This window comes from Ornithodoros turicata, chromosome 7 (assembly GCF_037126465.1).
Source record: "Ornithodoros turicata isolate Travis chromosome 7, ASM3712646v1, whole genome shotgun sequence".
In the NCBI taxonomy this organism is placed as follows: domain Eukaryota; kingdom Metazoa; phylum Arthropoda; class Arachnida; order Ixodida; family Argasidae; genus Ornithodoros; species Ornithodoros turicata.
This window is the reverse complement of record NC_088207.1, coordinates 47,914,568-47,934,107: the sequence shown is the minus strand read 5'-3', so window position 1 is coordinate 47,934,107 and position 19,540 is coordinate 47,914,568. Positions and strand designations below refer to the sequence as shown.

Sequence of the window (19,540 nt, the reverse complement as noted above, 5' to 3'; positions counted from 1 at the left end):
TCCATATTTCCACATATACAGGCTGACTCACATTACGTGTAAATCTACTACAAATTATTATTATTAATGCGTTTATTTCAATTCAATCTAATTCAATCCAATGTGAGTACGCGTGGACCGCTTTAGCCACAGTGCGTGACGTGCACGTAACCACATTTTTTCCTATGGCCAATAAGAAATGATTTAAAGATCACGCGGAACCGCGTTCAGAATTAAAAGCGGTTAATCACGTCGGAATATTCGTTCGCTGTGTTTACTGTGATACTTACATTATCAATGTACTTGAGAGGCAATAGCAGTCCAAATATACGTCAGAACAACACATAAATCACCGTTCCATGGAGATACGGCAGGCATAGGAGTAATAAGTAATGTTTAGGAGTAATGGTCTAGTAACCATAAGTCCCTGTCGGAAGTAACTTGAAGACTTGACTCAAACTTAAAAGGAGTCCACACACACACACACACACCAAGGAATACGACCGACATACAAAAGGAAGGAAATACAGATGTCATACAGGTGAAATATGATTTCAAGCAACTCAGGGAAAATACGTTCTGAAAGACTTTCCATGTAGCGGCAACCGAACGCGTCAGACACAAAAAAAATTGGATAAGCCCCTGGCGGAAAGGTCACGTTGCATTTTTAACGACGCCTGGGCTCGTTCGGAGCGCTTTAGACTGGTCGGTCGGTTTATGTGACCGCATCAGGGGAATCTCGATGCCCCTGCAACTGCTCTGAGCGCGCTAGGACTACACTCTTAAAAATGAACTTCACCACAACGGGGGGCGTACGCCTTTTTTGTGACAATTATGAACAGCATAAGTGCCACAGAAAAGGCGTACGCCTCCCGTTTTCAACAAATCAAGGCTGATAACGATATCATTCGAGATGATGGTTGGCTAGCAGCGTGCTATACGGTGAAGTTCATTTTTAAGAGTGTATGAAAATTTATTTGGTTGCGTTTTTGTTATACACTTGTGCGTCAGCGGTTTCATTTTGATTCGATGAATCCCAGTCGAAAATTATTTCTTATCAAAAGTGAACTAAGCTATAGGCTAAAAGTAAATCAAACGCAAGTCGTTGCAGTTCGAAACGAGCACAAGTGCAATATTAAGCTTATAAAAGACATTCAGATTAAATACTTTAAACACTGTACTGTAAAACTAGGCGAACGTAGAGAAGGGCCCCAGGGCTAACCCGTGATCTCGTGAAAGAAGAAAGTGCACGATTTTTCACGCAAGTGAGTGTGAATAAGGATGAATTTTGGAGAGCAATCTACATGTTACGGCGCCAATCTTTCCAAGTTCTGGTGAGGGTACACTCGTAAAAATGATGGTGGTGGTGGATGGAGGGTTCGCCGTTGTCCGCGTCACAGAAGTGGGCAACGTCACGACTGACGCCCTGGGGGAATGTGCGTCCTGGGCCGACTTCTAAGGGAACTGTGCCGACATATGTCTGAAAGCGTCTGAGACTGAGTTAACTGAGTTATGCCGTTCACAATTGTCACAAAAAGGAGTACGTCTCCCGTTTTCAACAAATCAGAGCAGATAACGATATGATTCGAGATTATGGTTGGCTAGGAGGCGTGCTTTGCGATGAAGTTCATTTCTAAGAGAGTATAGGGACCCCGCGAGAATTCTATGTTACCGTACAGTAGGGATAACGCTTACAGCCATAACGATAAATGACAGCATATGGCCTACTGTTCACATACCAACCTGTTCGAAAATGTACACTGAATGTTACGCTTAAATCGCTACAATGAGTCCCAGTAGTACCACCCAGTGATTTATCCAGAACCCCCTACATCCCAACACCCCCCACAAAAAAAAAAAAAAAATGGGAGGCACCCCCTAAAATTTTGGGAGACTACGCAATATTTCGTCAAAGAGCATAAAAATACGTGGGAGCACCCTGCTTGTTGTGACGTCACGCACCCCCTGCAGATATCATTATTTTCCCTGATTTGTTGACAACGGTAGCCGTACGCTTTTTTGTGACACTTGTGAACCGCATAAGTGTCACAAAAAAAGGCGTACGCCTCCCGTTTTCAACAAAGCAGGGCAGATAACGATATCATTCGAGATTATGGTTGGCTAGGAGCGTGCTATGCGGTGAAGTTCATTTTTAAGAGTGCAAGTCAGTCTAACATGGCACTCAGACACGCAAATGCGTACTTGGAAAGGAGTACGAACAGACGAGTGTCGGAAAAGATATCCCTTTGATCTCAGCTCTTCCGATGATTTCTTAAGCACGCCTAGGCGATCGTTGCTGTTATGACATTGTAGATTTTCTAAAATGAACGTGCTCTGAATATCGTACCTGAGAGCTTTTTCGCGGCGCCGCCTTTACGCGACAACATATAGCGCACGTACGTACATCACGTTCTTAGCATTGAATGTAATAAATTGTTCCCAACTATCTATAAAAGCCTGTATCAAAGCTTGATGGGAGTTAGCGAGACAACATCCCTTACTGAAAATAAATTTTCTGCACACTATTGCAAGCAGCAAAAGAGGATTTAACAAGCATTTTTCATAGTTATACAATGCAGCTTACTTTTCTAGCACTAGAAGTGTCATTGTATCCGCCGCATCTCTGCCTGCTTCTATCTTCTTTCTGTGGAAACCATTAATGAGATAGGAAGCGAAAAACAAAAAAAAAAAAATAGCACGACAGAATGCTCACCGAAGAAAAATATGTAGATAAATTGCTTCGGAAGGATTTATTAGGGCTGTGAAACGGCATTGTGGAAGACGGTGGATGGGTTACGCTGCTATTTTAAGGATTACAATGACAAAGCGTTTTGCACGTTTGTAACCTATCCTTTCTTTGTCCTTTCCGTTCCTCTTCTGTATGTTCTTTCCACGTTGCACATTAGTTTTCTAGGGAGCTAACATGTGCAATACATTTTACGTGCGTGTGTATGTGTGTGTGCGTGTGTCAGTGGAACCTAAAGTTTCCGTTTGAGCTCAGTGAGCACACCTCATCTCATCGTCATTCATGTAGTCGCTGTTGTTGTTCAGTGAGCTGAGCAGTTGTTCTATAATTATGAGCACCCACAAGCGCTTAGACGGGAATCATTTTTTTAAAAACATATTTTGTGTGTGCTTTTAAGCATGGTATACTCTACGCTTTTCTACAGCTACGCTTTCTTTATTTTCCTCTCGAGAATATTTTATATTTTTATTATATGGCTCCAGAAACTGCGTATCCGCTAATATCTCCTCGTTTTTGTGAAGTTCAAATGTACTGTTGTCGGTAACATCCGTACGCAACTTGGCTACAAAGGCCGGTGTTTCGCGGTGCTGCCGTTCAATATCCTCCCAGTGAATTTAGTACTCACAGTTAGTTGAAATGAACTGGGAACGAGATCGGCGTGTGAATGGTCGTTCTGCTTTTATGATTCCAGGTGCTGGGATCGAAGAGCGAATATCAATTCGTTCATCGGGCCGTTCCCCATTCCCGGACAAAAAGAAGCATACCCCACATGAGGCTCTTAAGGTCAGATCCTCTAGTAAGTATACCACAAATTCTTGCTCCTTTCTTGATCGCATGCACATCCTTCCACTTCACGCACATTGCAATGTGCAAAGAGAAGGTATAGTAGTATGGGATGGGATGAGGGGTGGCAAGGGATGGAACAATCCTTCTATGTCTCTCTCGTTAGATTATTCTTATCTATCTCAGTAACCTGTATACGTGTCTGCAATATCGGTAACTTATACACGGAGCTCCCTATATATTCAAAAAAGAAAAAAAATCGTCTTCTGTTACAAAAATCGGGAATTACGTAATGTAGCTTAAGCAAGGGAGCAGAGTATCGCCTGTACATCCCATTCACGATCACCAAAATAAATTGTGCTTGATGATGATGATGATGATGATGATCATGGTAGGAGAAAAACCTATGGAGATATGAACCCGCTCACCGCGGGACAAGCAACTCGACACTCTTAGAAATGAACTTCACCGCACTGTACGCTCCTAGACAATCATCATCTCGAATGATATCGTTATCTGCCCTTATTTGTTGAAAACGGGGGGCGTACACCTTTTTTTTTGTGAAACTTATGCTGTTCATAATAGTCACAAAAAAAAGGCGTACGCCTCCCGTTTTCAACAAATAAGGGCAGATAACGATATCATTAGAGATGACGGTTGGCTAGGAGCGCGCTATGTGGTGAAGTTCACTTTTAAGAATAGAATAGAAGTAGAAATAAAAAAAAATGGAAACGTATACAGGGTGTTTCAGTTAAATCCCCGGGCTAAATAATTCGCGAACCGGTGCACCAATCGAATAACTTTCTTTTTTACAAGTATCTGTCCAATACCGCCTACAAGATGCGCACCGCGTGAATGAGCGGGAGGCGCTCATTATTTAAATAAAAATGCAAATGAGTTTCGTAAAAAAGCGTAACTTCTAAAGCAGGGCGCTGTCGGTATTAAAATGGGTACTACCCCTTTTGGGACCTTCAGTGGACACCTTTCAGAGAAAAATCTGCCACCGAAGCGGGTCATTTGTTGCAGTAATTAATTGGTTTCGGTTTACGTATTTTTGTCGCGGCTGGTCGCGGCGAAGCGCAAAAGGACGTAATTCATTGGTGTAATTCATTGGTGTAATTCATTGGTGTAAGGACGTAATTCATTGATGGATAAGGGAGTGAAAGAGCGTCTTTTTGCGCTTCGCCGCGACCAGCCGCGACAAAAATACGTAAACCGAAACCAATTAATTACTGCAATAAATGACCCGCTTCGGTGGCAGATTTTTCTCTGAAAGGTGTCCACTGAAGGTCCCAAAAGGGGTAGTAACCATTTTAATACCGACAGCGCCCTGCTTTAGAAGTTACGCTTTTTTACGAAACTCATTTGCATTTTTATTTAAATAATGAGCGCCTCCCGCTCATTCACGCGGTGCGCATCTTGTAGGCGGTATTGGACAGATACTTGTAAAAAAGAAAGTTATTCGATTGGTGCACTGGTTCGCGAATTATTTAGCCCGGGGATTTAACTGAAACACCCTGTATAGGTCGCACTGGTGTGACCAGCTGTTCCATGACGCTTGATGTGTGAAAGCACTGAATGATTTAAAAGATTATTTCAGCACGTATGTCCTTGAGGTACTTCACCAGGGCACACAACGCAGGTTGTTGGTGCTGCTTTGGCCAGCTCCAGCACCTACTCAGCACTAAAAGTCGGTTGTCAAGTCGGTCCACTTTTAAGAGTGAAGATCTAGTCACTGATATGCACCATAATGGACACACATTGTGTTCACTCTCAACAATTATAGCTTGGAAACGGCGCGCAGCTTATACGCAACGACACTCATTATATTACCACCATTCAGTGACTAACGAAATCGATACATGCTTTCATTCATCTGATACGTGCACCTGTCTGAATAGCACTTCGAATGTTGCGTAGAAATACAAAAGCCTGAGGTTAACAAACACACCGTGCTCGTGTTTCCCAACCTAACCATTCTGCAAAAGGCGACTACTATGGGGGTAAAGCGGCGAAACTCCTGAAATATTGCGTGATCTCAATGAAAGACAAGTTTTCCGAGCCGAGAAACACGGTGTGCAGTGAGCACACTGTAAAGACAGAACTTCACCACATAGTGCGGTGAAGGCCAACCACTGCACGTAATGACACCGTTACCACTTCCGATTTCTTGAAAGCACAGGGCGTGCGCCTTTTTGGGACAATCAACAATTTTTGGGACAATCAATTTGGTAAAGTTCTGGTTAGAGTAGAGTGCACGGCAACAGAAATGACAGTCAGTCAGTTCGATTCTTTAAGTGTTACGGTTGGTAACTGTAACAACAGCTTTCCAGTCGTTTAAATGTACACTCTACAAACAGAACTTCACCGCATAGCAGGCTGTACACCAACCATTGTCACGAAAGATAGGGTCATCGCTTCTGATTCGAAGAGAGAGGGGGGCGTACGCCTTTTTTTGTGTCAATCATCATATATTAAATTGGCACAAAAAGGCGTACGCCCCCTCTGTCCGTGAATCCGAAGCAGCAACCCTATATCATTCGTGGCAATAGTTTGCGTACAGTGTGCTATCCGGTATAAGAGAGTGTACAGCAGCACAGTCAGGAAAAGGGAAGAGGCTCGAAAGAGGGCGAGAGAGAGAGAGAGAGAGAAAAAATAACCCACCCCACAGGGTATATGTTTTCCTGTTATCCTTCTTTACCGTGATAATCTAGAATGACGGTCGTCTTTTCGGAAGTACAGAGGTCACAGTTCATTCAAAGATGCATCCTTTTCAAAGGACTAGCAATCACGATGTCGTAATAAGTAAAACCGGGCTCTCATTCCTTTGTGGCGAGCGTTATTTCCTCTATCCTCGTACTTTTTTTTCTTTCGTTGGAAGAGCGCTGACTAAAGTCTTTGTACACGGACGTCCCATGTGGATGCAGGTTGCAACACTCAGATTGCCGGTAGAAAATGATGCGACGCATAAATAATGCACTATGGCCTGGGGAGAGTGACATTCTTTATTAATTTCGTTGTTTTATTTCTATATACTGTAGCCTCATTTAGAGGCAATGAGGATCAGCTTTTATGTAAAGAAACGTTAAGAATAAGTAAATGCAACAATATACAGAAACCGACACTGAAGATTTTTGTTCAAGTTTAATTTATGCAAGCTTTCGCGTGGAGGTCCACGCTTCTTCAGGTACCAACAACAACAATATAAGAGAAAGATACGAGCAGAAGAATATCTGTGTCGGGAGTTAGCTTAGACCGGCCGGCGCTTGCAAGTACGTGTGACGTAGCGCTTGTGCTTATATGGGCGTTCCTCTAGACGTCGCTTGAAGCCGTTCTATACAGCAGAACTCATTGTATAAAACAAATTTTGGAATATTTCTAAAGTCAAAGCAAAGCATTGTGTAATCTCCTTTCGACGAATTCCCCGAAAAGGGGCGAAGGCCTAGAGGAAAATTATTCTACCAGATGATTCTATATTAATTATTTTTAATTTCTCACTCAAGCCGTTACTTCTAGAAGGCTCTTTTCAAATTTCAAATTTCATTCCACGGGACTATACGTGTACTATACTGGCAAAGAAAACGGTCACGAAACGACTCGTTTTACGCGGAAGAAACCCGTCAGTACGTTTCACATATATCAGTGACGTGAGATGACATTCCTTTCACTCAGCATTTCCCGCTAGCGCAGATCCCATGCCCGCTGACATTATTCGCCTCGTAGGCTAACGTCATATAGCATTCCTTCCGAACGTGTACTCTGTCCCTTGGCACCGAATCGCACAGCCATAAAGGAAGGCTACGTCAAAAATATATGCAAAAGGCAGACACATTTCGCTTTATAGCAAAGACGAACCAATATCGAAGTGAAAAGCGACGCTAGTTTCGCCGTGGGCGCTGCGCATAACATCAGTACAGAACGTGGTAAGTACTAGCGCCGAAAGCAACCGCTCTGGGATAGGCATAGTACACTCTAAAAACATAACTTCACCGCCAGGCACGCTGTGCGCCAACCATTGCCACGGATGATAGGGTTATCGCTCACGGTGTCTCAAAAACGTAGCGTGGTCAAAGAGAAAGGAAAGGCGGTCGTCGTCAACAACTGCAAACACAACTTCACCGCATAGCACGATTCTAGCCAACTGTTGTCCTGGATGACATCGTTCTGTACCGTTTTTTCAACTACTCAAGTACCCAATTAGCAATACAAACGCAAAACTTGGTTGCAAAATCATTTCTTTCTGTTCATATTAATGACTCAGCTGCAACTAACCATGTTTTCTAACCAGCAGTTGGCAAAAATGCTAGCTAAAAGCTTTCTAAAGATAACAGTCGAAACATCATTAAATCACGTTTTAACACTACCGTGTGTTGAAACGTCGAGCGATACGATATAAATTTGTAATGTATTTAATGAGTACTTTAAAGTATAATGTAAAACCCCGTTACATTATGCATCATCTTCACCAGCTCGCTTGCTTCCTAGCCATTTTTTCACTTTAAAGTACTTTGCAAAGGACTTTGTACTTTATTTTAAGTACATTCGTAGTATCGTACTTTGTACTGTACTTAAAGTTCAACGGGTGCTAGGTACTTTATCCCAAGTACAATTCTGAGGTGCTTTGCCCATCACTCCCTCAGAGCAACGGCACTGTAGAGATATTTTTGCTTTCGACTACACGTTGTGAAAAAAAAAGGCCATGAGAGAAACCCGACGCGCACACTTATTGGACATTTCCTACAACACGTGTCTTTTATCGATGGTGCAGTTCAATCGCTCCTTTCGTAGCCCGTTTCATTGTGCTCTATACGCTCGCTAACGCTGAAGGGAGCCCCCGCCGCGCCCATCGAACGAGCGGAACGTCGATGAGGAAAAGGCGCCTTGCTGACGTGTGCCAGACCCTTTATCGGTTCCTCTGAGCACGTCCATGTGTGTCTGTTCCTTATCTTAGTGCGAAAACCATGGCGTGAGGCAGGGGAGTGAATCAATGAACGGATTTCTTAAAATATCTAAAGCCGTTCGAAGCGCTTGCAGCTGCCGGAGGGAAGCAACGGCTACAACCAGCTGGCTGTTTCTTTGCGACGTGGATGAAAACATAGAAAATGGTTCGTGAGATCTCGCCATGGATTTTGAGAAGCGAGGATGCTCCCACAAATTATGCGTTTAGGTGGGTCTCCCAATGGAGTATATGTGGTTGAGCTGCGCTGGAAGTGGCGTCAGAGCTCGTCTGGTCCATCGATTACGACCACCGCGACAGGTGATGAGAGTTTGAATTGGCAGGTTGGCGCTGCATCACGCCGTTCGCCGGCGGCAAACAGGCTCGTTGACGTGGTGCAGTATAATGCTTTTTCACAGTGAAATGCAAAGAAGTGCGCAATCCCTGTTCTTTTTACAACTTGCTTTTTTTGCCTCTGTGTCCAGCCGATGTCATGAGGGTGGCACTCGAGACTTTCTCATACTTTTGTCTCTAATAATAATTGGGAGTAGATTACAAGTAGACATGTTTTTATACATGTATTGTGTCATAGGATGGGCATGGCGCAGAGAAAACAGCTGGAGTAGCCAGCCCAATGTAGAGTTGGGAGAAAGAAGCCTAACGTAGAGGGTTAAACCTCCCCGTAATAATTTTCTTCTTCTTCAAAACAAAATTTTATCAAAGCAGAAAACAATGTATAAAATAAACCGGGGGAGAAAGAAAGTTTTTCTACGCTGTATCGCACAGTGTAAGGAAATTGGCATGTTGGACGTTGTTCTCAACGTCCACAGATGCCAATTCTACGTGCCGTCGCGGGAAGTCCATTTTCACCAGTCGTTCAAATACTAGCTAGCGAAACATAGAGCTAACTTCGCGTGACGTTTATTTTAACGCAACGCCGGTTTCAATTTGCGTTGTATCTTATCAGTAGTAGAGTATGTCTCGCACAACAACAACGACTGAGGATTTAAAGGCACTGTGAAAGTAGATATCTCCACAGTCACATCACATAAACGAGACGTGTGAAATGCCAGAAAGAGTCATCGACAAAAAAAAAGAAAAAAGAAAAGACAAGAATTCACCAGACACCCGCGTTTTAGAAAGAATACAAAAACAAACGATCGTGAAAACTTTCCTACGACCACGCAAGCCACGACCGTGACCCTGGAACATGAGAAGGCCAACATCATGAGCACACATAGTTTATTTGGATGACATTTTGGCGGTTCGAAACGCGAGAGCCTCGTCACTGAGGCAACCGAGCCAGTAGCGCAAAGCACGCGCATTTTGTCTTTAGCTGATCTAATTCCCTGAGGCTGAAAAACTCAATCCCGCACCGTCTAGCCGGCCAACCGAAGCGTATTATTTCATCGCACTATAGCATGTCACGACGCCTACACCAGAGCCTCCCACAGAAAAAGGCAACAGGGCCATATGAGAAGTAACCTGATTTGTATAGGCATCGTCTTGGAGTTGGAACTTTGTGGCTGCACAAAAGGGCGCCTGCAGCTCCATTTCTTGTGAGTTTCGCCAATATATGGCAGTGACTATCATACGTGACACTCTGTTGTGAGCATCACATGTACTATCGTGTCTTGTTTACAACTCGTTGTTCTTTATACAGTAGCGGCTGGATATGCCGCTATCTTTCAAGGATGCGCAGGAGGCTTTGATTGCCTTGTCTCATTGTTGAGGGCTGGGCCAAGGTCCAAGAATCTTGTAGAAGCTGAATGGACGGTTGTCAAGTTTTTCCAGTGTCTTTTGAAGCTTTCTTCTACGCTCTAAGAACAGAGCTTCACCGCAAAGTACGCTGTCTGCTAATCATTGCCAGGAATGATAGGGTTATCGCTTCTGGTTCGAAGACAGAGGAGGGCGTACGCCTTTTTGTGGCAATTTGGACACATGATAATTGCCACAAAGAGGCGTACGGCCACCTCTCTCTTCGAATCAGAAGCGATAATACTATCTTTCATGGCGAGCAGCGTGCTATGCGGTGAAGTTCTGTTTTTAGAGTGTATGTTTCTCAAACACTGGGCAATGCATTAGGACGTGATGCGTATCTTCAGGGACGCTGCAAGTTCTGAAGAGTGGCGAGTTTGCTAGCTTCATTCTGTGAAGTGTTTTTCTCGTATAGGTATAGTTGTCCCAGCCGGGTCCTGTGAATAGCTGTTTGAATAGTTCTTTCTAGGCTGAGAGGGATATTTGTTGTCAGACCTGGATCTACTGTAGAGAGGTAATCTGTGAGCTGGAGAGATGCCTTCCAGAGGTTTGTAGTTGGCCTTCGAGTTGTTGAATTGTGTTCTTCAGGTGCATTTTGCTGTCAGCCTTTGCGAAAGGTATGGCACTAAGATTGGTCTTCTGCAATGCTGCTTTTGCTGCGTTGTCGGCAGTGCGCTTGTCGGCTTGTCGGCAGTGTGCTTGTCTGTCCTTGTCGGCAGGCATCGTCGATTCCATTGGTGGTAGTGGCGATGATGAAACAGCTCGCCGTTGTCGGCCTCACAGAGGTTGGCAACGTCACGACTGACGGCCCTGGGGGGAATTAATGTGCATCCTGGGCCGACTTCTAAGGGAACTGTGCAGACATATATCTGACAGCGTCTGAGGAAAACCCAGCAAAAAACCCAGACAGCACAGCCGACACCTGGATTCGAACCCGGGTACCTGCCAGTCTCGACGTGACATGGTCAGCACGCAAACCACTAGGCCACGCGAGCTCATTCTTCGTCGTCCAACGAATCGTGTCTTGCGAGTTATGCGCAATCCACGTGCCCTCTTTTTATTTATTTATTTATTTTTTTTTTTTGATACGCTGGAAAATAAATGTTCGGAATTTCTCGCGCGCCAAGTAGAACGAGAAAGAATGTGGAGGTCACGGAACAGCTTCTCTTTTACTTTCGTTTAAAGAACATCCTCGAAAGATTGTTTGAAAGAGTTGCTGATTTAATTGAACGCGCGTCTCCTAGCGCATTCCTTAATATGAAGTTAGCGGGGGCCAGCCCGATGTGACTCTTTCGAATATCTCGGTGGAGACGATCCTTTATACTTGTAGCAATTGTCTCAAAAGTTTGTGCAAGAAGAAGTAGTCGATGCATTGCGGTGAAGATGTCAATGAAGCAAGCCGAATCGCTAGATGTTCTTTTTCGGTGTGGAGTAAGGTAGATTACACAGCAACTATTTTTTGCTGCTTCCTTCATCTGTACGATAGATAACAACCATATCAAAATTCAAAGAAACCCGACTTCCCCGGTAAACTTGGCAAAGGAAGACTCAACTTTAGTGGTGCATGGACTTAGGACTCCTGAGGACATTGGAGCCAGCCGTGCCAGAATAAAGAAATAAATTCGGGCTTAGGAACATTATCGAGCAACGCCAAAATCAGCAAGAAAAAGCCCGAACATGTCCGCAGTATTTTCGAAGGTCACTACTTTTTCTTTATTTATTGTATACGAATGTAATCTATAGTGTTGTGACAAGACGAATTCCTCAGCAGGATCATTGACCATGATGTAAAACAACCGATTCGCTACATGTGCGATAGGGATTAGTTTAGTTTTGAATGAGGAAGCTGCATTATTTATTGCATCGAGGCCCTATGGAACAAAAACATTTATTTTGCGCGTAGCATGAGGGAACACATCCATGTACGGTTGTTTCAGTTCGCGTAATGCAAGCGATTGCAAAAAAGAAAGAAAAGTTCAAAAGAAGAAAAGATGAAAATAATCGGACGAACGACGGGTTTCGATGAAAAGCAACTGTCCCCTTTTGCCTCATCCATGAATAGCTAGCCCACTTCACCGTCAATATTGCAGACGACTTTAATGGTTAATTTCGGAGCATCCTTCTGTATTGCTCCCACTCTGCCTATATCCCAGAACTTTACCACGCTTACATGTTATGGGTCGATATCCTATATCTGACTCGACTCATAACGCCTTACCCGGGTATTAGAACTTACGCAACCATTTCATATTAGGCAGTTTTAGAACATGTTACCCAGGCGCTCCCACCGATCGAAGTTATACAAGCATCCGCAAACGGATGGCGAACTCGAAAGTGGAAGGGCACCAAGCCATTAAAAAAAAAAGGAGTAAAGTAAAAAGAAAAGTATTACACATATCCCATCGGTAACGGGGCACAAGGTTTCGTTGCAAAAGAGCAAGCGCGGACGTGGAGTAAAGTGGGCATGTTCGCCGTCCCTGGCGTCGAGCTGGCCGAAGTGAATAGGTGTGCCGAGTATCAAAATGAGGAGGATACCTACAGTAACCGTGAAACTTTCACCAAATTATCATTCGTTTCTTTTTCTTCTTTTTTGGTTTTTTTGTGTGGCATAACCGCATTATACCTGCCTATAAAGTGGAGCGAATATGACATATGAAACCCACCAAGAGAATTAAAAATCAACAAAGAAACACCACTCTAGGCAGCGCGAAGGAACAGCGACCTTCCCGCTTCTTCAATTTCAAAGGCTGGTGACAGCGTTCGCACAATGACGGAAGTACGATTCAAGACCCAGATTCTCTGTTATCCAGAGAGCTTCCGATTTTTTCTACGAATCTTCCCTTTGTCATGTTAATAGACATTCCGTTCTTCCAACAATGCCAACAAATATCACAAGACCTTTGGAGTGAACCGTGACAATAAAGCGAATCAACTGTCGACTTGGACACACTGGTCAGCATCCTGCACTATATAGATTCTGTCAGTGTTCTAACATCTTTCTCCTCCAAGCTCCCTGTTTTAGTTTAAAGTCGGTTCAAGCCGGCCGCAGACTGACAGACAGAATCCAAATTCTTCGTTGCAAAATGATACAAATTTACATCTCTGCAACCTTTTCGCGGCGACTGCTTCAAATGTCAGGAAAGGCGCAGTCATGCGTCGTTCCTGTAAACCGTCCTCCCACGCGACGCACCCGTAGATTGCGGCAGAGCCGACCCGAAAACCGCGCAACTGCGTGCGGCACTTTCGATGGCGGATGCAACAAAGGGTATTTGTCTCCCGCTTTTTCATGTGTGGTAAACAGGGCCTGTCAAATATCTGGAACATTTTATAACAAGGTATGCCAGAATGGCAATAACTCACTATACGAATGAGCTGTTTCTCCACGAAGCACTTCCACGAAGCAGATGTGCATAACTCAGATAGATTTCCGCCCAAAAACCAAGGAACAACCCTCAGTTCAATAACGTTCCCATGAATACACACCGTCAGAGAGGGAATTTAATTTCGTTTGTTACTCTAAAACTCCCCCTGTTAGCAAATTAACGCCGGACGCTTAATTCATTATTCGAGTACTCAAAGACCCGTCACACAGAATTATGGTTTTTGTTTTTTTTTTATTCCGTGTTAGCGCCGCGAAGCAACAGTGGCTATGAGCGGCGTACAGATGTGGACAGATGGAGAGAGGACAGCAGGAAGGAGGGGGGACAGGGGGATTAGTATGCGTCCTGGGCCGACTTCAGGGGGAACTGTGCCGACATTCGTCTGGAAAGTCTTCGGAAAATTCAGGGAAAACCTCAGACAGCACAGCCGGCGGTAGGATTCGAACCCACCACCTCCCAGTCTACAGCACGACCTTGGTTGCCACCAACGAGCGGACGCCTTAGCCCACTCGGCCATGCCGCTGGTACAGAATTATATGTGTTCAAGATGAAAGATGGAAGCCACTGCAAAGGTTAGCCAGCTGTAGGACTATAACCCACATCTTCTGGATCAATTTCTTATGTGTTCAATGAGCATTGAACACATAAGGAATTGATCCAGAAGATGTGGGTTATAGTCCTACAGAGCATTGAACACATAAAAAATTGATCCAGAAGATGTGGGTTATAGTCCTACAGAGCACTGAACACATAAGAAATTGATCCAGAAGATGTGGGTTATAGTCCTACAGCCAGGCTAACCTTTGCAGTGGCTTCCATCTTTCATCTTGAACACATAATTCAGTGTGAGGGGTCTTTGAGTACGCGAATAATGAATTAAGCGTCCGACGTTAATTTGCTAACAGGGGGAGTTTTACAGTAACAAACGAAATTAATGATTGATCGCCTCATATCTGGCCTTGACTGTGGCTTTTCGTTTTCTTTCACGGACGGAACTCTTCTTCTCACCGCCATTCCCCTTTCCCTTTTTCTTTATTTGCTCTACGTAGGTGTACTGGGGTAGACAGTCCGATTTAGTCGTGACTCAGCTCTTCATTTTTTTTTCTTCTATCCATCACCATTACCATCTGTCCTAAGGGTTGTCCTTCGTAGGATAATGTGTGGTATTGCACAATTGCTCGTAAATCTAGAGCTCAGCACAGACAAGTTGTGTAAGACTGTAAAAAGGAAAGACAAGAGACAGAAGCCTGTAAACAGGAAAGATTGTGACATTACAAAATCATCCGTGCAGCCGAAAGCTAATAGGTCGAATCACTCAAGCTACGGAACATCCTAGTGCAACTACATAAGCGAAATGTTAAGCTTCGGAAGGTCTAATCAAGGCGTAATTCGACGTTCTGTATTCGGAGCTGACTTCTAAATTAATGCGAGTCCACAGCACCATTCCCTTGCAACATCCATCAGAAAGAGTCTAAAGTATAAAAATATTAAATAGTATTATATATTATTTCGCTTTACATCTGAGCGAAACATTTTTGTTGGCTAGTTTTCGAAGATGGCGCAATGATCTCGCTGTGCTCGAGAATATCAAGTGTAAAGGGCTGAGACAAGGCACATTAGATGCTTCTAATAATATACGAGGCTAGGGAGATCATATTTCTCAAGGTAGACGGTGGGACACCTACAATCAATGTCTTTGAGTAAGAATGAAGAAACCCTGGTACTCACGGACTGTGCTTACCCTCGTTCACGCGCTTCTGACTCGTGACGAGCTGAACAATGTCACCGCGAGTCAACATTCGCAGCAGAAAAACGCGTACCATAACAAGACTCACAAAGAACTCTTCTACATAGATTCTGTTTAACTTCAAAAAAAAGAAAACAGCTCTAGCTCGCCAACTTCGCTGGAAACACCCCAACATTTCTCGGTCATTTCAAAACAATGAAGCAATGTTGCCATACAAGACCTACACGCACGCCAAATTCAGCAGCACAAAAAGTTCCTGCGCACCCGCCTCTGCACAAAAGACGGTGCGTGCTCGAGGCCGCCACGGCGGAAGCAGAAATAAATTTTATTCCACGGAAGAAAATATTTTCGCGGTAGTACTTATTATAAGTATGACGAGCGTAATAGAGGGGGGGGGGGGGGGGGGGAACATCGGTTCGGTACCGGGGCTTGCCTCGCTTTTTACTGATTCCGAAACTATTCGCCGTCCTCATAAACGGAACATATATATATAGTATATTGCTCCACAGAGCCAAAGAAAAAAGCAAAAAAAAAAAAAGCAGGAGTCCGTAATAATAGAGGGAGCTGAGGAATAATGAGCTTTCTAACTCATTGGCCACCCTATGCAGGAACTATGCAGACAACGAGCGCTACTTGGAGTCACATCGCGTTCACCCCACGTCAATTCATTCTCCCTAAGAGGATCCCCAACATGTTTTCTCGTCGTTTATAACCCCTATTTAGCTGCTTAGCCATCCTGCACAATAGCGTTCATTGAAAGATGGCGACAGTGCCGCACCGCCTTCTATATCGCTCCCTCTCCACCCATTCCAGAACTTTACCATGCTTACACGTTATGGACCGGTGTCCTATATCTCCCTCGACGCATTACGTCTTGCCCGGGTGTTATAACTATGGGGCTTCGGGGTTTTCGGAGTTTATTCTTTGGCATATTCGAAGGATGTTTTTCGGCGTTTCCTATCTTCCGAGTAATTCGGAGTTTTTCGGCGTTGATTTGTACAAATGAGTTAATACTATCCTCAATCCGGACACCTTCGACATACACTCGGATAAAGACTCGGAAGCTGCCTCGCAAAAACGCTTACTGCTATGCGGTATAGCATCCCGCAGACAACGACATGTGAATAGAAGATTTCGGGAAATCCCAGCGCTCCTCGCGCACGCGTTGCATCCTGGGAGATTACTGTAATGAGGAAGGGAGGAACTGTCCTTCACGTTTCGTTTTCGCTGCCTTGACTCCTCGAGGACAATCGGCCTAGAGAGGAGAAACCGAAACAGTTTGGGGACGTTCTCCTTTTGTTATGAGTTCGTTCCCATAGTTCAAAGAGGCGCTAAGCTCTCTGGGATTTTCTGAAGTCATCTATTACGATCACCTGGGGAAGCGAACATCTTGAAACACGGACATTCCTTGACGTCGTCGCAAGACAGCTTTCGCTTGCGTCCCATCTCACTGTCCTGCGTTCCAACAACTGAGTGTCCTTTCAAGAAGACAATGTGTATGTCATCTGTGCTGCCGTGTCCATTCTGAGGAGGAAGGGAAGCACGACTCACAAAAAGAGGGAAAGGAAATCTCCAGACGCTGGACGTTTTCCTCGCATTTGCCTCGAAACGGTCTCACGTCATGTAGAGTTACTAAATAGCCTATCCTAATTAGTGATTCCAATGTCGAGGATCCTCCCCGAGCAGCACCACATCTTGGCACAATATTGGCAATACCGGCCCAATGTTGGCCAAAGATTGGACCAAGATGTCGTGCTGCTTGGGTCTGGGCATAGGGCGCAGTTCATCCGTATCCGTATCCGAGTTTATCCGAAACACTGGTTGCACAGTGGATAGTGGTCGACAGATCCACTGTTACTTGTCGCGGGGGCTCGTGTAACTCCCGATGTGAGGCAACACACCAAAGGACCACTCGTCAAGGCACGGCTTTTCTTGCTGAGTTCTCGGTAACTGAAACCTCCAAAGAGCGGAGTTTTTCGGATAAATCCGAACTGCTTTAAATTTGGCCGGCGTATGATTTTGTGATTTTTTTCGGGCGAACACGAAAACCCGGAACGCTACACTCTGAAAAATGATGATGATGATGGTGGTGCTGGTGGTGCTGGTGGTGCTGGTGGTGGTGGTGGTGCTGGTGAAAGGGCTCGCCGTTGTCGGCCTCACAGAGATGGGGCGTCACGACTGACGCCCAGGGGGAATGTGCGTCCTGGGCCGACTTCTAAGGGAACTGTGACGACATTATGTCTGAAAGCGTCAGAGGTAAAGGAAATGAACTTTGCCACGTAGCACGCTCCTAACCAAACCATCATCCCGAATGACAACGTTCTCGCCCCTGATTTGTTGAAAACGGGAGGTGGAGCCTTTTTTTGTTCCCGTTAAGTACGGCACAATGGGTACAAAATAGGTTCTTAAATGGTATTGTACATTATTTCGCTTTACATCTAACACGAAGAGCGAAAAAAAAAAATTGTTGACTATAGTTAACGAAGATGGCGCAATGCTCTCACGGTGCTCGAGAATATCAAGTGTGAAGGGCTGAGACAAGGTACTTAAAGGGGCACTAAATTTTAAAAACAAGTTCATTTCAAATTACGTTACACAATGTTAATTTCGTACTTGTTATGATAATTAAGAACTTTGATTCCGTTACGGAGCTAAAATCGAAATTATACCGGACTCTTTCTTGCTTCGGCGCTAAGCAGTGAACGTCTTTTCAGCTCGTGCATCGGTGCTTTTAGTCCATGCTGCGCGTGCACGCGCGTGCCACTCCATGGAGCAGTCCCTGTGAAAAACGTAGTGCGCGTTGCGAAGCGGACTGGCGTCGCTGTCCGAAGGACGTGAAGATAAATGTTGTCAGTGGAACATTCGCGAGAACTGTTGTGGGCTACAATTCAGTGAATCGGTATTGAAAAATGCAGCAGTGCGTATCATGGCGCGCATATATACGCAGCACTACGATCGGACCCGTTCCAAATTCACATGTCCACGATAGGTATGTGCGCGCTTCTCCTGCTGTCTCATTGGATGCCGCCAATCTTTGCATCCTGGGGATCGTTGCCGCCAAAGTCTGCTCTGTTTTCATTGCGTTTTTCTTCTAAACGGTAGCGCTGTGTGAACTAATTTTGCTTGCATAATACTACAATCGAAACACGGGCTTTCATTTGAGAGCAAGCTGTTTTTGCATTTCGGTGTCCCTTTAAGATGCTTCTAATAACATACGAGGCTACACTCTTAAAAATGAACTTCACCGCATAGCACGCTCCTAGCCAACCATCATCTCGAATGATGTCGTTATCTTCCCTGATTTGTTGAAAACTGGAGGCGGACGCCTTTTTGTGACACTTATGCTGTTCATAATTGTCACACAAAAGGCGTACGCCTCCCGATTTCAACAAATCAGGGCAGATAACGATGTCATTCGAGATTATGGTTGGCTAGAAGCGTGCTATGCGGTGAAGTTCATTTTTAAGAGTGTAGGGGGATCATATTTCTCAAGGTATGCAGTGGGACACCTTGGTAGAATCAGTGTCTTCAATTAAGAATGAAGAAACACTCGTACTCACGGACCACTCTCGTTCACGTGCTTCTGACTCGTGATGTGCAAAACATTGTTACCACGAGCCAAGATTCGCATCAGAAAAAACACGTAACGTAACCGGTACAACCGTACAAAGGCGGAGCCTATAGCCATTATGTACGGCATAATGATGCAAAATAGGCTCCGCCTCCCGTTTTCTACAAATCAGGGGCGAGAACGTTGTCATTCGGGATGATGGTTGGCTAGGAGCTTGCTATGTGGTGAAGTTTATTTTTAAGAGTGTAGTTATAACTGACAGCAGATTTTTACGCACCAACAGGGAGCGCTGTTCATCGCATAAAACGTTCAAGGCCAACCAATGTTCACAATCATATCGTTTGATTAAGTCGATAGGTAAAAAGGTGTGGGCCCACTTTATCAGCTTAATCGAGCGACAGAGTGATATCACCCGGGGTGCTGACTGGCATGCAGCGTGCTATATGCGGTCAAGAGCGCCCCCTGTTACTGCCTAAAAATCCGCGCTCTAGTTCGCGTTCTTATGGCGAATTCGAGTTGTCATTTCGTGGCAACTTTTTTGTCAGATATCCCGCCTGTTCTCGTCAGTTTTGTCAGATCGCGCATGATCACGTGGCGCCTTCCGAGCGCCAGGAATTCGGCAGTTTGCCAGTTCCGCCCG

General features: G+C 44.7%; 1 protein-coding gene across 1 annotated transcript in view; it reads left to right on the top strand.

The window, feature by feature from the left end:
* Nucleotides 1-19,540, top strand: part of LOC135401337 (neuroendocrine convertase 2-like) — a 96,795-nt gene that overhangs the window by 47,673 nt on the left and 29,582 nt on the right. Inside the window, exon 2 of the mRNA XM_064633686.1 lies at nucleotides 3,417-3,521. Within this exon, the coding sequence (XP_064489756.1) occupies nucleotides 3,417-3,521 (105 nt within the window). The remainder of the gene's footprint in view (nucleotides 1-3,416; nucleotides 3,522-19,540) is intronic.